Below are 17796 nucleotides of genomic sequence, written 5' to 3'. Positions count from 1 at the left end.
GGAAGGCAACAGCTGCAGCACAAGCGGCAGAATTTCTTTTCGCAGAACATTTCAATTTTGATGGCAGTGGTTGAGCATTAACTTTTCGTGCTACAGTCATCGGACTGTGGGCCGAAAGCCATCAGCTGTGCCAGAGTTCCGTGACGCATGCGCACCGCAGGCGACGGAGTCTGAATGGCCGAAAATGGTAGGAAAGCTAATACTTTTTTCTTTTTTCATGAGTTTAGCTAGCAGTAGCTAGAACATTAATAATGTCGCGTTAACCTCCAATGCTTTTGTTCTTTGCAGCATAAATTGAAATCATCACAAAAGGAGAAAGTTAAACAGTTCATCGCCTTCACACAGACCGGAGAGAAGACGGCCATCTACTGCCTCACGCAGCACGATTGGAAACTCGATGTGGCGTCGGACAACTTTTTTCAAAACCCAGACATGTACTACAGGGAGCCCAAAGGAGCAGTCGACAGAAAGAAATTGGAGCACTTGTTCAACAAATATAAAGGTAATGACATTGGGCCTTAAATGTGCCGAGTTGACGGCGATCGCTCGTAGGCGAACCTCGGTAGTGATCAGCCGGTTAGGCTTAATACTTCGGTTTCTGCTCCTAGAAATCGCAAGTATCACTGGAAAATGTCTAAAAAGAGACAACGCCCTTTCCTGGGCTGTTACCTTTAACATCTAGGTGTTGTGTTCGACTTGACTGAGCCTGCCGCTTTAGTTAAACTGACGCAGCATGTAGGCGCTGTCTTTCGCAATCTACACAGTCTAAAACGCAGTTTCATATTGTTCGTGCGCTGCGTCTTCAGTGCAGTGGAGTTTCAAACTATTTATGTAATTCTGGAAGAACTGGTCGTGCTCAACCTTATATCTTCTCCCACTGTTGTCCACAGATCCTCACGAGCCAGACAAGATGACGGTTGACGGTATCGTACGGTTCCTCGACGACCTCGGCTTGAGTCCCGAGAGCAAACTGGTGCTCATAATCGCGTGGAAGTTCAAAGCCGTCGCCCAGTGCGAATTTACAAGGGACGAATTCATGAATGGCATGTCAGATTTGGGGTAAGAGTAAATTATATTTTCTCCGCATTTACAAATGTTGCGAAGTGCTCGACGTTGCGTGAGTTAACACGTCTTAACACGTATTTTTACCTCCTTTGCAGCTGTGACAGCGTCGAGAAGTTAAAAGCAAAGCTTTCATCCCTTGAGCCTGAGCTCAAGGAACCACTGAAGTTCAAGGACTTCTACAACTTCACCTTCAATTATGCGAAAAATCCAGGACAAAAAGGCCTTGGTAAGCACCTCTTGATGGTGCTGTTGTCAGTGCATTTAGCTAAGTGATGGCATGTGAAAAGACGCTTGGTGAGCTATAGAAACCCCCGTCATTGGACCACAACTCTTTGAAAAGACGAGGAATGTGGAATTCATACCATCGAGACTCATCTAATGCTTTCTAAACAGAGCTATTGTGTAATACCTCATACTGCTGTGTTTACCTATGTGAATCCTGTTATGTGTTGCAGGCTGAAAATGTCCACATCGACTCAAAATTCAATCATATCTGCACTTGCGCATGAAGCCTTCTTATACATTTTTTTTTTTTTAATTTGGTATTGAAATGTTATGAATTTGGTGCTGCTTTTGCGCTTTCAGTTCTGAAAGCACAGAAGCTTGCAGCCACTCATAGCAGCAAGCAAGCATATAATTGCATTTAATATTGATAAATTCGTGGCATTTACGTGTAGAGAGAGAATTCTAAAATAGCCAGAAGACTTTGTTATATTGTGTTGACTGAGAAGTAATTGAGATAATGCTTTTCTCTTCTCTGTCTCTCTTGGCAGTATTTGTGCACTCCACATCTAGTTGGAAGCTAGAATTGTATTACTGATCTGAAAGTCTCACATAGTTAAATTCTATCCTGTACTTTATAGGGGCAGGCCTGTCTTAGTGGTTATTCATGAAACCTACACAGCTCAACCTGGGCACAAGCATAAAAAAGGCTGTTTTGATATTACTGAGGGCAACCATTACAGCTCAATTTTAATTTGCACGATTTCTGAAAATTTATTTTGTTCAAGGATTTTTGACCACATAACAGCAGTTCGTTGGTTTGCTTTACACTAGCAAGGATTTACTGCAATAACTGTGACTAGTACATAGGCTTGGACTGCCTTGTCAGTTTTTAAAGTGGTACTGACACTATATTTTTATGTCTCTTTTTTCCCGTGTACTTAGATTTAGGTGCACGTTAAAGAACCCCAGGTGCTCCAAATTATTCCAGAGTCTCCCACTATGGCATGCCTCATAATCAGATCATGATTTTGGCAAGGAAAACCCCATAATTAATTCTTCTCTAAACCCCAGAAAGAATACTGCCAAGCATTACAGTGCCCTGAATAACTTAATAGCTTTTCTACCCAACAGTTTCAGGTTCGTTTATACAGTGTGACATCAAGACACAGCATATGGTCGCATGATAGTAGGACATTGCGAGGTTTTGACTCGCGCTTTGTCTCCGCTATGCTGCTACAGTCGGCCTTCAGAACGAATAGCAGCATACGAGCCAACCAAGAGAGCAGGAGCGATTGTCAGAACGTTGCAGTGTTCTGCTCCCGCATGACTGTATACTGGTTCGCGATCTCTCAACACAGTATCCTCCTTGGAAACGAAACCAAAACTGGCTGCAGAAAAGCTGTTATATATTGAAGTATTTACATTGCTTCAAGGCCTGTCGCTATGTTTTTAGAGTTTAGAGGCAAGAAAAATAGTTAAAAAATAGGGATACGGACACAAAAGTTGGCGGGTGGTTTTTTGCGTCAGAACAAAAGTTGAACTGTTGAAAGTGACGAATACAACAAGCTGCTTTGAAAAAACGAGAAACATCTTTTTTTTTTGTGCGTGATTTTCTGTTGCACCTTACCTCCAAGCGGCCGCCGGCAGAAGCTGAAATTTGACGTAACACCCACCCGTGCGCGCTCGCACGGAAGGTCGGCTACAGCGTTCGCAGTGTTTCCGGGAGTGTCGGTCCCTTGCAGCGTTTGTTTAACCCCTTTCGGCGATCTTCGCACGTGGTCTGTCTGAAACATCACCATCGGCGCTCCACGCAGGTGGTGCGTCTTACATGCGCCTTCCCGCAGTCGTCGCTCGGTCGTGACACGCCGTCGCACACGTCTCCCAGAGACGAGAAGGTGCGTAAACTTTGGATACCTGCCTGTCAACCATCACGCCCAGCCTGGAGAACTTCATTTGCGCGGAGCACTTCGTCGACGATGATGATGATGACCACTTCGTCGTCGACCAGCCCGGCTGTGCCGAAAAGCCTCGGCATGCCGCTCAAATGGCAACACCTAAAGCGTGACGCTGTTCCATCGGTTTTCTCACGAAAACGCAAGGCAGGAGATGATCAGCGGCGCGTTTGAAAAGAGGAGGCGAAAAGATGTCGGTGCTGTTTTCATTCACTTGCAGCCTTCTTGTGCAGTGTGAGGGCGAGGCTGGGGCGAGATGCCTGAGGCTGGGCACGAAGGCAGTAATGTCTTTAAAACTATTGGTGATGCATAGTAAAACAATACAAGGCTAGCGCAAGCGAACACGACACACGATAGCAGTCCTACATGGCAGCGGGGCTAACACACACAAAGCTCTGCTTCTCCATAGGCTAAAAGCAGAAAAAACTGGGGAAAACGCCAGACAGGTGCTGCCATCCGTCGGGCGGATGGCGAAGTGGACGTGAGTCTCGGGGGGGGGGGTACTGATACCTCACAGCAGTTGCTCACGCCAACGTCATAAACTACTTTTCAGTCATCCGCGCAGTGCTGAAGTACCCCGCAGCTGCCTCGCCTGCGTGCGCTCTTGAAAAAGCAAGTTTACAGAGGAAATGACAAATAATTCTTGCACAAGTCTCTGGTGGTGCAGAGCGAAATCTTCCCCTATGGTTCGCGAAAAGCTGACCGGCACTTCCACGGCCGCCTGCTCTTCTTCGTCGCTTAACGCGGAAGGCTCGTAACCATAAGCGGTAATATTTCTTGCCAAGTTGGAACGCTACTTGTCTTCAGACGTGTACTCATCGCTGGTAGAGGCGGCAGAACTCGAATCCATGCTCGCGATGGCAGCGTCGGCGCGCTTCGAATGACCGCGGCCGGCCGGCTGGCTATCCGACGAGGGTTTCGTGACGTCATGCCTTCCAACTCCGGCGGGTTGGGCGGCGAGGCGCACGCTCACAAAAACACAAAAAATAACGCCATCGGCTCAAAAATGAGCCAAGTGACTACTTCTTTTCGGTGCAATCATACACTGAGAATTCATTTTCAGCATTTTCGTAAAATTTTTAGATTTTGTGTCCGTGTCCCTTTAAGAGCAGCATATTGTCAGCATTTTACCACCTAGACTGAGTAACACAACACTTCATTCACTGCAGAAGACTGTTGAGTGTTTGTGATGCTCATTAGTTACAGTACTACCAAACAAGGTTGTGACAAGAGGATGTTCCTGATTTTTCAGATCTGGAAATGGCAATAACCTACTGGAACATCGTGTTTCCTGGGAGGTTCAAGTTTCTTAATCTTTGGTGCCAGTTCTTGCAAGTGAGGGCCATTTTGCTTTAACACATTTCAGTCTGTTATAATTAAACCATGCTCCTTTTGATGGGAACGAGGCTGTTGCCCCTTGATTAGTCAACTATTTATTCCTGATAGAAAATCACAGGAAATTGAACAAATTAATGCTCTGCAATGAATCATTGTCATTACAGTGGAACCTCGTTGATACAATCTTCACGGGTACCGTAAAAGCATATCATCCAAAAATCGTTTCATCCCACGTATTATCCAACCAAATCGTATTTTGGGGGAAAAAAAAAAACTTATCCTGAAAAACGTATTAAACACAATCGTATCAATGAGATTCCCCTGTATATATGTTTGTGTGTAATATGAACTCGGCAATGCATGCACCTTACTCATTGACTGCATTCTACTTAACGTAGAATGCAAATTATGTGTTTTCTTGACCATAAGCTTCTCTTAACTCAAACGAACATCTAAGGCATTGTTTTGTACATTTTATCTCTTACTGAAAAAAAAGCGTCTGATGTTTCAGCTTACGTTGACTTAGTAACATACAATAATCTCTGGATTGGTTCACTTGAGGCCTCTTTCTTCATGTGAAATGCTACATTTTCATCACAAATTACATAAAGCAGAATGCTGAAATTAATTTTAGCATCAATACCAAGAACTGAACTTGTAATTAGGTCCCTGACAGCTAGTCTTTAGTAAACTCTGTAGTGTAATGGCAGACTTCTAACGTTTATGCTTGTGAATTATCTGAGGGTCATTGCATACTTGATTTTAGGAACACCACAAGAGGTCCATACCTAAGGACACCTGGAATTTGCTGTTGGACTTCAGTGGCATGATTGCTGATGACATGAGCAACTATGATGAGGAAGGCAAGTTTGCATTGTGTCCTGGGTGGCACAGTTGTTAGTCTACATTCTGTGCTGCTTGTTTTGGGTACATAGTGCAGCTGGGCCACTGCCATTATAATTTTGTGGCACAGCGAAGCCAGCATTGTAATATATCTTTGAATATGGTGAAGTACGCATGTCAGATAGTTTTAAGATTTTGTCTCCCTAAGCCACTCATGTTTATGGAAGACAAAAAGAGTTAAACATTTCGGGCAAGTACAGCAGCATTGGAATGCATGTTTGTTCCACCACTGTGAAGAAAAACTCTGCAAAACCAATAACATGGAAAACTGATTAGAAGGGCTAAGAACAAAAGTAGTAGTACATATTTTTAAAGAAATGCAGCCAGTTCCACGGAGTGAAATCTGTCGAAACAGCGGAGATGTGGTCATTCTGCTTCTGCGATTGTCGTGTATGTTTCTTTATTTTCGATTAGCCGAGATTCCTTAACTATATCCACGTTGAAGTCCCCAACAAGGATGAATGGAGTGCTACTATAGCGCTCAGATTCAAACCAAGTTAATAAATCAACTATTTAGCGGTCTTTACCGCTAGACGAGCCAAGTGGACACTGCGCGGCGTCCATCGTGCGAAGAGTGCACGGCGCAAAAACCTGCTATTACACCTCGGCGCCTCTCCTCCTCCCCGACGCGCACTCCAATTGGTCGGCTCTTCTCCTTCTGGCAAGCGGGTCACGTGACCTCTCTGGCTCTGCCCCCACATGAGACAGCGCACGCTCGACTAAGAACAGCTCCGCTGTTAAAATAATGCACATCCCATGCACTGTGGGAATGTTATGCAAAGCATTTTTCAAGTAGCTGGCTATCCACCAACGTTTGGGGTTCTGCAAATTGTTGCTAGATGGACCGTCGTGTTTGTGTAGGGCAAGCAATAAAGTATATTCAGTATGCATAGCGATCTGGCACCACTGGCTGCATCCACTATCATTGTGCTTAGTTGCTGAACACCTGTATGTTGTGCAGATCAGCGGTCGTCACCATGTGGCTATTTAGAACTGCAAAATGCAACAGTCGCCTTTATTATCCCGCAATTAATGTAGAGCCAATTTCGTGGTGCCCTGACGTATCAACGAAACCATACATACGCTCTAGTTCTTCCACCTTTGTATATCTGTCCGAATGGCATTTATTGCTTTGAAACGAAACCTTCGCTGAACCTCTATTTACGGTGACGTGTGCTTTAGACTTGCGCTATGTACCCTACACAATTGCTCATACACTCGAATTTTTTACTGAAACCTCTAAAACAACCTTGCATTGTTCAGTACAGACCACTTATAACATAACCGCTTATAGTGCAGGACCGGATATAGTGCGGTCTTTTCAGACTCACGTTAATTTTCTCATAGCACTCCATGTATACACGTATCGCTTGTAGTGCAGTTGCGAGAAACGAAATACGAAATAATAGTCACCGTGCGCACGCGCCGCCGCTCCAGCCGGCCCGGCGCCAGCTCGCCGAAGTTTCGTTTCCTGCCGTTATACGGAAGTGGGCGTTTGCCGGTGTGGGCAGTTTCATTGGCCGGCCTGGGACAGCGCCGCTGCTTCCCTCTGCGCCGTAGCCGCAGCGTGCAAGGAAGCATAAAGGAGAAAGAAGGGTTCACTGCCATTTTCTACACGTGGCTACGGTAGCTTGGCTGAGACGTCGGCACATACACGCATGTTCCAGCGCAACGCAGAATTTGCGACCTTGCCATTTGAGAGAGGGTGAAATTTCCACCGTGTTTTTTATCGCGCACGACATTGAGGGGTCTCTCCTAAGCTTTTACTCTATGGCGGTGCCGGAGCAATGCCGGTCGGAGGCGCCGCCGTGTGATTTGGTTCAAATTACCGAGATTCGACTGTAAATTGAATGCAAACGCATTCTATCCGCATTCCTCGACTGTCGCATATGCGGGGCGGCTCGGTGCACGTGTTTTGCATATGTGCGGGCCATAAAAATTGTTGCTTTGGTTATAGTGCGGATATTCGCGACTCCGGCGACTTACGTTATAAGCGGTCTACACTGTATTGCAATCCCCCAGATTTGTTTCGTCCGCAATAAAATGGTGTTTCATGTGAAAAATCCTACATTCAATATTAGTGCTATTCATTGAAGCTGATAAAGCTTCATGCAGGCAACTAATGAGCACTGTGGTTACTCCGTTCGCGTTGGAGTTTCTCTTCGAGCATGTGAACCGAAATTGTGCGAGTCAGGTCGTACATGCATGTCCTGTAAAATGGAGGGCAGACTGGATTCTGCAAGTGGAGCGGCAGACTTGAGAGACACATGTACTATAGTACAGAAAAACAATGCTCGTGCATGCTTTCACAAAGATTAAAAATAATGAGCCTATGTTTGCATTTCATTTATGGAGATTTTGGAGGCAGTAGTACTCACTCAAAAAGCATCTAGCCATACTGTTAACACTTTCATTGATAAAATGGCATGGGTTTGTATGTGCAATTCTGTGGATTACTGTGTTATCGTGTATGGCTTCTATCGAGGCCGCACTGCTGAAACTCACGATATATACATTTGCCAGTGGATATATAGCTTAGCTGACAACTGTGTAAAGATAGATCTCTCCCATTTCTGCTCACCACATAACACAGTGAACGGTTTTCTTGTCTCTGCTTCATTTTCTCTACCGAGCATAAGGTGCTTTCCCACACGGTAGTACGCATTTTCTGCTTATCTTGATATATTACACCACGTGCACTTGACATCACTACTTGTGAAAACATTGCAGCAGAGAAATCAATCATTGTGAATTAAAATCTGGTGAAGACAACAGAAATGTCCTTTATGACCTCGGCAAAATGCCAATCTAAAAGACTGTACTTGAAAAACTGTGCTAATAACATTCACAGAAATGTGCCTTCCCTTCCAACTAGCTAGTTCGTTGCCTGCAACCTGAAAAGCTTAGCATCGTACAAAATCCGTGAAACAGTTTCTTTACCCAAGTTCCTCCTGATTATATATATGGTAATTTTTTTTCTACATCTAAAATAACTAATAAAACATTTCGCAGACTCAACTGTGGTTGACGTCCATGTAATGCGAAGCGTTCATGATGTGTTGAGAACGGTTGTATGAATAATGCAATTGTTGTGTAGTGAATATGGATATTCTACACTGTAGTGTTTATATTTATAGTACTTATAGCCCTTTTCATCGAGCGAGGAGAAAAGGGCTCGCGACGAGCCTTTCCTCCTCTCTGGATTGTGCGAGCCGGCACAGCGCGGCTTGAATGTGTTGCCGGTCGAGTGCTGCGGAACGATTCGGAGGTGTTTTAGCTAGTTCTGAGTGCAATTTACGGGATGTCAGTTCTTACGATGTCGTCGAACAACCACTGTGTAGCCTTTAGGTGCAGCAGTAGCTACGGTATCTAGAAATTTCTCTTGGATGTGCAAAAATGCGACGTGCATCATCAGCCGCGGTGTGTGTATGTGTTGTGAACTATGGTGGATGTATCGGTTTTCACTCGACGAAGAGTTGTTGTAAAACATTTGCATCAGCCACCGCCATCGTTCTCGCGCATTTTAAGTCTAGTAGACTTCAAATCACTATGTCTACGTTAGCCTCCTGCAAGAGGCCGAAGGTTTTGCTGAACACAGCAAGCACTGCAGTTGGCAAACCAATATGATATACACAATTGCTTCGTGCTTAGATCGGCATTGCCTTTTTGCCCTGTAAGGCACAATATACAAAGGGGATCGCATAAAGAGAATCCAACAGCTATTTGTGAGGACACAATTTCCGTGACGTGGGTGAATGCATTGTAAATGACTGAACTTGGGAGACTGGAAGAAAAAGAGTTCATATGTGCGCCTTTTGCTGCAAAATAAAACAGAACACGGGATAACGACGCAATAAGACTCCGTATGGTCATGCCGCATGCTTGGACCACTTCGACCATACGCTATATAGAACAAACAGGGGTCTCTCCTAAGCTTTTACTCTATGGCGGTGCCGGAGCAATGCCGGTCGGAGGCGCCGCCGTGTGATTTGGTTCAAATTACCGAGATTCGACTGTAAATTGAATGCAAACGCATTCTATCCGCATTCCCACGCTGTTTGCTTCGTCAAATGTTTCTTTACTTGTTGCAGCTAAACCAGAGCTTAGAATGTGCTGAGAATGCTGCAGTAAGGTAACATTCGTGAAACGAATTTTCAGAAATACCTAACTGATATCCGAGGCTAATCGTAAGCTCAAACAAAACAAACGCGCACACCTCGCGCTGGGTGCTCCGTCCGCCCTAACACCAGCAGTTACTCCAGCTGCTTAATTACTTCAGACCTAAATTCCTTCACTACACCTCGCAGGACCATACCTCATGTAGAAGACACCATTGCATGCAATATAGACCGCACGAGTGCGATAAATTCCAACAGAAACTGCCGCAGAGCGTATACCACAACATAAAAGAATCTTTAAAGCCCAACTTTAAAGAAACTTTAAAGATATGCAAATGCTACGTAGCTGGACAGAGCCAAGGTAATGTTGTTTGCCGTCGCTTGGAGATACTCAGACTATTTTTTGCATCCTGCCTAATTAATTAGTCTTAAATAATTAATAATTTTTTCAATTATTATAATTAGATGAAAAATGTCAATAAGAAAGTTGTAGAGCAACATGAGAAAGTAGGGACACAGCTTTAAGTTGCGCAATACGTGCTACATAAAAGTGTTTTTCTGAGCGTGAAAGAAGCCCGCGAATACATGCAAAATTGCCGTGCGACACTTTGTCGCTCAAGGCACTTTGCGTGTATTTGTGGGCTTCTTTCACGCTCAGAAAAACACTTTTATGTAGCACGTATTGAGCAACTTAAAGCGGTGTCGGTATTTTCTCATGTTGCTCTACAATTTTTTCATTGGCACTTTGCATCTAATTATAATAATTGAGAAGTTGGTTAAGACTAATTATCAGATTAGGCGAGAGGCAAAAAATAGTCAAGTATCTCCAAGCAACGGCAAACAACACTACCTTGGTTCTGTCCAGCTACGTAGCATTTGCATATTTTTAATGTTTGGCCCAAGTTAACTGAAACAGCCTGTATATTAGTACACAGCACAAGAAGAAACACGGGGAAATGCATGCAGCGGTACATTAACACACTCTTTCCTGTTTTTGCTCAAGCCACATCAACCGATTCATCGCAAATGAATCGTTAATTGAAAAATTGGAGTCAGAATTGTCCCGCACAAGGCACTACTGGTAATAAAATCACCTCCAGCCCTTGTCGAATGGGTGCCACAGTGCTACAGTTGACTTGGCGAGGGTGGGCCAGGCCCGCCTGACTTTAAACACTGATCTTGCCACCTGAGCCGTGAGCGATGGCAGGCAAGGATGTCTGGGGCTTCTCCGCGCCTCCCTGTTGGTGCACCGGAGTCACCTGGCTTTGCTGGTGCCATTTCCGCAGAAACATGCGGAAAGCATCCGCGCGCTGATGGCAACGCCTTTGTTACCTTGGTTTTTGGTTTCGCTAGCGCTGGTGCCTTGACAGTAACTCTTGATCACAGAGCGCAGTCTCACGATAGCGATAATCGCGAATCGTGATATCGCATTGCCGCACTGTGCAATCGCCTTTGTTACCTTGGTTTTTGGTTTCGCTAGCGCTGGTGCCTTGACAGTAACTCTTGATCACAGAGCGCAGCCTCACGATAGCGATAATCGCGAATCGTGATATCGCATTGCCGCACTGTGCAATCGCCTTTGTTACCTTGGTTTTTGGTTTCGCTAGCGCTGGTGCCTTGACAGTAACTCTTGATCACAGAGCGCAGCCTCACGATAGCGATAATCGTGAATCGTGATATCGCATTGCCGCACTGTGCAATCGCCTTTGTTACCTTGGTTTTTGGTTTCGCTAGCGCTGGTGCCTTGACAGTAACTCTTGATCACAGAGCGCAGCCTCACGATAGCGATAATCGCGAATCGTGATATCGCATTGCCGCACTGTGCAATTGCCTTTGTTACCTTGGTTTTTGGTTTCGCTAGCGCTGGTGCCTTGACAGTAACTCTTGATCACAGAGCGCAGCCTCACGATAGCGATAATCGTGAATCGTGATATCGCATTGCCGCACTGTGCAATCGCCTTTGTTACCTTGGTTTTTGGTTTCGCTAGCGCTGGTGCCTTGACAGTAACTCTTGATCACAGAGCGCAGCCTCACGATAGCGATAATCGCTAATCGTGATATCGCATTGCCGCACTGTGCAATCGCGGCAATCGAAAAGTGCACACTGAGACGGAGAGCGGCGAGGGAAAGCATGTGCGACGAGGGGATTCTGAAAAGGAGAGGCCAAGAGATGGGGAGGAATGTCACTCTCTTTAGCTTATTCAGGGGGCTTACACCCACTCACTCATTGGGAACTCCTGATGTCTAGGTGCCTCTAGTGAGTGGAAAAGCGAAATCAGTCTCATGCAGAATCTTGGTTTCAGTTAGTCTGTGCTGTCACATTAACTACATAGAAATCTCTTTGAAAAAAACCACTGTAGTGTTTACTAACCCTAGCTTCTTCACAACTTCTGTTGGAAACCACCTGCTCCAGTCAGTCACTTCACCAGCACCTAATACAGAAAGTGTAAAATTACCTCTAGGGTGCTACAGAATTCAAGGTTTTTTGACGGTTACCCCATTTAATTATAATAAAGCTCTTAATCATTAAAATTTCCATGCTCAAGACTGCTCCAAGATCAGAATTTGTCTGCTCCAATCTGCTCTAGAATGAAATTTCATCTGCTGCAAATATTGCTACAAAATGACTGGGCACTCCCACTCCTTTAAGCGAGTGAAACAAAGATTGTGACGTCATGCAACTGTCTGCAACATCATCTGCAAGTGTTATACAATCGTATGTTCGAATGTCTATATCATGTGGCCCACATTAAAATGACGCCGAAATTTTTACTTCATTAAAGAAATGTTAGAACCTGTTTAGAAACGTAGGTGGATCATGAATAAGTACAATATCGCGCAGCTTCTACATAATGTTAACTGCTACTGCAAAAGGACTGGGAAATGTGAGCTAATCCCAAAGGTTTCTAACACAACGTCTCAGAGTGCTAGCTGCTACAAAGGAAGGATACGAGAAGCTGGCATGTGTTTCATTCGCCAAAAGTCTCCAAGAGCTAGTCGACTTTGGCATGAGAGAAATACCGTGTTTGCTTGAAAATAGGTTGAACACAAATATAGGTCATCCAATATTTATTTTTTTTTAGAAAAATGACACACCTTAATTTACCGTAAGCTTAGCTGCTAAATCTGGCGAGTCGATGCCACAAGTTGCATCCTCAGTAGAACTGCCAGCTAAGTCGTCCTTGTTGGATGCTTTGCAGGCGTCCTCAGCACCCCAAACGACACAGTGTTGATCTTGGTGTTAAGCACAATGGATGTGCAGCATTTCTCAAGGCCAGTCTAGATAATCTCCAGGCTGCCTTTCCGGCAGGCGCTATGGGGGAACTCCGTTAGTTCATTACTCTTGCTAGTTTTGTTCACGAATATACGTATGTAGGTAGAGATTCTTTAATCAATAATATAGGTCGATAGTTAATCCTCCTCCCCCCCCCCCCCCAACAAAAAAAATTTGACCTATATTCTAACAAATAAGGTGTGTTTGCGATTATGGCCTAATGGTTAGGGCGTCTGGCTGCTGTGCTGGAAGACGGAGGTTCAATCCCACCATTAGTAACGCATTTCTTTTGATTGAAACAGCAGCCTACCTACCATAAATCCATACCATACCATAAAGATAACTCTAGAACTCTTGCAGTGGCTTCCAAGCTCAAAGGCACGAGTTTTTCTATTCGCGATGATTACTCAGCGAGAGTTCGACAAGCGCGAAGAAAACTTTACCTTCATGGACAACAGAGTGGCAAAACATTTAAACTTCGCTTTGACCGGCTCCTGCTTGATGGCAAGCAATTCACGTACAATGCTGAATCTGATTGTGTAGTTGAACTGAAGGCGTAGCAGTCCCTGCGTTTTCCTAGGCATGCGCGTCCTCCTCCTGCCCCCCAATCCTGCCTCGCCCCGATCGCTAATCCTGTTTATCAAAATATGTCCGTCTTGGTCGCAAACGTGCGTAGTTATCTACCTAAGAAAGACGCCGTAGAATGTATTTTAAGAGACAGCGATACTGACCTCGCTATACTTACAGAATCGTGGCTACATCCAAATATTGCTGATCATGAGCTACTACAGGATGACCTAGTGTACGCTGTGCACAGACTTGACAGGTTGGGGCGTAGGGGAGGCGGCATTTTGATTTTTGTGAAAGAAAATGTTCCTTCATATGTTACCGAATTGAACTGTCAACACGAAATTCTGTGTGTGAATATTTCACTTGCTTCAAGAGTGATTGTGATTGTTGCTTGTTATCGCGCTCCTGACTGTGATGTTTCTTTCAACCATGAACTAAATTCCGTACTAGCCGATCTTTACTCACGCTTCCCGTCTGCAAATTTTATGCTGTGTGACTAAATTCCGTACTAGCCGATCTTTACTCACGGTTCCCGCCTGCAAATTTTATGCTGTGTGGCGATTTTAATTTTCCGGACATTAACTGGGAAGATCTAGAGGCGCATAGCCGGCAATCCAAAGATTTTCTTGATACGATCCTAACATTCAATTTTACTCAGATGGTTGATATCCCAACGCGTGAGGGGAACATTCTCGACCTTGTTCTTGTTTCTGATCCTGAAATAATAAAATCGCTATCATCTGTTGGTGGTCTAAGCGATCACAAATTACTACTATTTAATCTCTGCATTGCAGTTCCTATCCGACAACCCTCAACAAAACAGATTAGGGACTACAACAAAGCAGACTTCAGCAAAATCAATACTGAACTAAACAAGTTTTCTTTTTCTTTTCGTCAGACTGCTCCTTCTCGTACAGTAGATGAAAACTGGATGCTATTTAAGAATACGTTACTATCGCTTGTTGAGAGACACGTGCCCCTTGTTCGTATTCGCGGTGATTTAGGAAAGCCCTGGTTTTCTAATACATTAAGGAGGCTGTTAGGTAAGAAAAAACGTCTTTTTCGTGATGCGAAACGCTCGAAATCTTGTTTAAAGTGGGACAAGTACTTTACATGCCTTCGTGAATACACCAACACTTTGAAACAATCCAAAAAGAAATTCTTCCACCACGACTTGCAGAACATTATTCGTGTCAACCCAAAAAAATTTTGGAATATTCTGAAACCAAACAATCGCTCCAACAACATTTCTTTGACTTACCCTGACGGTACAAATGTGCCACTTGATCAGCGGTCAGACCTAATCAACACATATTTTTCTTCTGTTTTCACTCGTGAGTCTGCACTAAAGGACGTTGATTTGCCCAGCTACTGTTTCCCCCGCATGCTTCCTATTATCATTAATTATCAAGGCATTATGAAGCTAATTGAAAACCTGAAAATTTCTAGTGCCCCTGGGCCAGATAACATCTCTGCTAAGATACTAAAAGGTACGAAAGAAATTTCCAGTCAAATATTACAAATAATTTTTACCCAGTCCATTACCGATAGCTCACTTCCAAATGACTGGAAAATCAGTAAAGTGGTACCTGTATATAAGTCAGGCAGCCGCTCTGATCCTTCTAACTATCGTCCCATTTCTCTAACAAGCATTGCCTGTAAACTCCTAGAACATATAATATGTTCACAAATAGCATGTCATCTTGGGGATCATTCCTTCTTTTTTCACAATCAACACGGTTTCCGGCCTGGTTTGTCATGCGATACACAGCTTTTTGAATTTGTTACTGATCTTCACCTGAACTTAGACTCATCAATTCGGACTGACGTCATCTACCTAGACTTTGCCAAAGCATTCGACTGTGTTCCCCATCAGCGACTTTTGGCCAAACTTTCATGCCTCAATCTCGACCCTCTCGCACTGTCATGGATTCATTGCTTCCTAACAAATCGCCTCCAGTACACAGCTGTCGGAAATCATTGCTCTGGCACTTCTAGCGTGATCTCCGGCGTACCACAAGGGTCTGTCCTCGGTCCCCTTCTCTTTCTCATCTTCATAAACGACCTTCCTAACGGCATTTCATCCTCTATGAGACTTTTCGCAGACGACTGCGTACTTTATCGTCGCATCAAGGACCAAACCGACCATGCAATACTTCAACAAGACTTACATTTAATAGAAACCTGGTGTTCCAATTCTCTTATGAAACTTAACATCTCCAAATGTAAAGTTATGCGGATCTCCCGTAAGCAATCTAACAAGGAATACCAGTATTCTCTAAATTCGACAACCCTATCCACCGTTCAATCATATCGTTATCTCGGTATCACCATTAACAGCAAGTTGACCTGGACCGACCACATCACAAAATTGGCTACCGACGCTACTAAATCACTTGGTTACGTCAGACGCAACCTGGCCCTGTGCCCCCCATCGACACGAAAACTAGCCTATGAAACTTTCATTCGAAGTAAACTTGAATACGCCTCAGCTATTTGGAGCCCGCACCAAGCTTACTTGATCAACACTTTAGAATCAATACAAAATCGTGCCGCTAGATTCATCACTTCCAGGTACAGCCGCCAAGAAAGTATCAGTAAGATTAAATCATCCTTAGGACTCGAACCATTGTTGTTGCGTCGGAAAATTGCAAAGCTGTGCCTTTTCCATCGAATATATTATAACTTCCCACATCTGCATGGAAAGCTTCTTATTCCACCAACCCGTACATCTCGTCGCCTTTTTAACTCTTGCAGCATCCAGCGCTTGCATGGTTCAACATCTTCCTTTAATCAATCGTTTTTGCCTAGCACTATCGCAGAGTGGAACAGATTACCAGATAGAGTTGTCAGCGAGCGTAACCACATTTTCTTTAAACGGCGGCTTACTGATTACCTCAAACTCTAACCTTATAATGACCGTACTGTGTTTTCCTTCTTTCGCTTTTTCTTTTTTTCTTTTTTTCTTGCTTTTGCATTGTATTCGGTGTGCCGCGAAGTTTTTCCTTTTTTTGTGTGTTCCTTTTTTCTTTTTAGTTGTGTTCTCAAATGAAATCCACAGGCGGTAGGAAATTGTAACCATGTCTATATTCCTATTCTTACCTCCTGTAACCCCCCCCCCCTTATGTAATACCCCGACAGGGGTCCTTAAGGGAAAATAAATGATGATGATGATAAAATACTAGGAATAAGTTGAACAATGTTTCGCAATAAAACAGGATGCAAAGACTTTTTACGAGGTGATCATTTTTAAGTTTTACAGAATTGTTTTTTAATTGCCTGTCATAGATAGCATAATGTAGATTTTGAGCTGGAAGTTTCAAAGAAGCGTACACACGGAAAATCAACACACATATTCAACTAATTCAAAGAAATCACTAATTTCTTAATTACTTCATGGCTCGTATTGCAATTTACGAATTGTAGCTGGTGAGCTTGCAAAGTGCATCATCCACTTAGAATGAATTTTCAGGGTGACGCCAGTTTCCACAGCACAGTTCTTATGACAGCTGCTGGTCTCTCAAATGCAGGTGCCTGGCCAGTGCTTATTGATGACTTTGTGGAGTGGGCAAGGCCAATCGTCCAAGGCTCAAACAACAACAACAACAAGCTGCTCCAGTGAAAGTGTTCCACCTGTTTCGTTCAATCGTGTACACACTTGTAAATAGATCATTGAACATCTGTCAGGCGCCCGCATTCTCAGCCATCACAGCAAAGAATGCTGGCACCCCTTCTGATAACTCCAGGTTGTACAAAGACTAATTTAATGGAGTGTGCATGAGATGTCCTTGCCTAGGTGATCGCTATTTGAATTTCTCCCGCTTCCGCGCACCCTCTCATCTGTGCGCGGAGTTGCACATTGTGGCGTCACAGGTGGAGCAGCCTATCTTCTCTTGACAAGAAATGCAACTAGGTTTTGTTCGAAGTGGTCTTACACACACATACACAGAAACAAATGTTGTGGTGAACATTTCAACACTTTTTTTTTTCTTCCTGTCTGCCAGTCAAAAGTGATAGGCGTTGTTGCAGTTTTGTTTCCTCTTTACTTAGGACTCCAATTTTACAAATGGTTTTAATGAAAATAAATCATTCAAGCACATTCTGTGAGATGTCTGGCTTTTCAGAAACTGAATACCATGGCAGTGCGAGAATGTCCATTATTTCTGCAGATACTTCATAATTGGGAGGTGGGGTAATGCTTGCGGACGAACCACTCCTTTCTTAGGTTTGTGGTGCTTACAGAGCAGGGGCTATATCAGGATCATGGAGAAGGTGAGTGGTCATTTGCTCACCACTAAGCTTGCCTGCATGTGTATTGCAGTGTCAGTTATAACTATGTCACCACTGGGCT

General features: G+C 44.0%; 1 protein-coding gene across 1 annotated transcript; it reads left to right on the top strand.

The window, feature by feature from the left end:
• The first annotated feature begins 38 nt into the window (after positions 1–38).
• Positions 39–17544, top strand: LOC119443115 (DCN1-like protein 1). Its single transcript, XM_037708265.2, has 7 exons — positions 39–187; positions 289–502; positions 891–1059; positions 1161–1291; positions 4495–4577; positions 5347–5443; positions 16976–17544. Exons 1-7 carry the CDS (start codon positions 185–187, stop codon positions 17065–17067), a joined length of 789 nt encoding a protein of 262 aa, XP_037564193.1. The 5' UTR covers positions 39–184; the 3' UTR covers positions 17068–17544.
• The last annotated feature ends 252 nt before the right edge of the window (positions 17545–17796 follow it).

Source organism: Dermacentor silvarum, chromosome 2 (genome assembly GCF_013339745.2).
Source record: "Dermacentor silvarum isolate Dsil-2018 chromosome 2, BIME_Dsil_1.4, whole genome shotgun sequence".
Lineage (NCBI taxonomy): Eukaryota > Metazoa > Arthropoda > Arachnida > Ixodida > Ixodidae > Dermacentor > Dermacentor silvarum.
Note: the sequence above shows the minus strand (reverse complement) of the source record. Positions and strands in the feature narration are given on the sequence as shown.

What these genes read in the sequence shown, in the direction of transcription:
- LOC119443115 (XM_037708265.2), top strand. An exon ending in CTTGTTCAACAAATATAAAG is followed by an intron (nt 503 to 890) that starts GTAATGACATTG and finishes TGTTGTCCACAG; the next exon opens with ATCCTCACGAGCCAGACAAG. An exon ending in AATGGCATGTCAGATTTGGG is followed by an intron (nt 1,060 to 1,160) that starts GTAAGAGTAAAT and finishes CCTCCTTTGCAG; the next exon opens with CTGTGACAGCGTCGAGAAGT.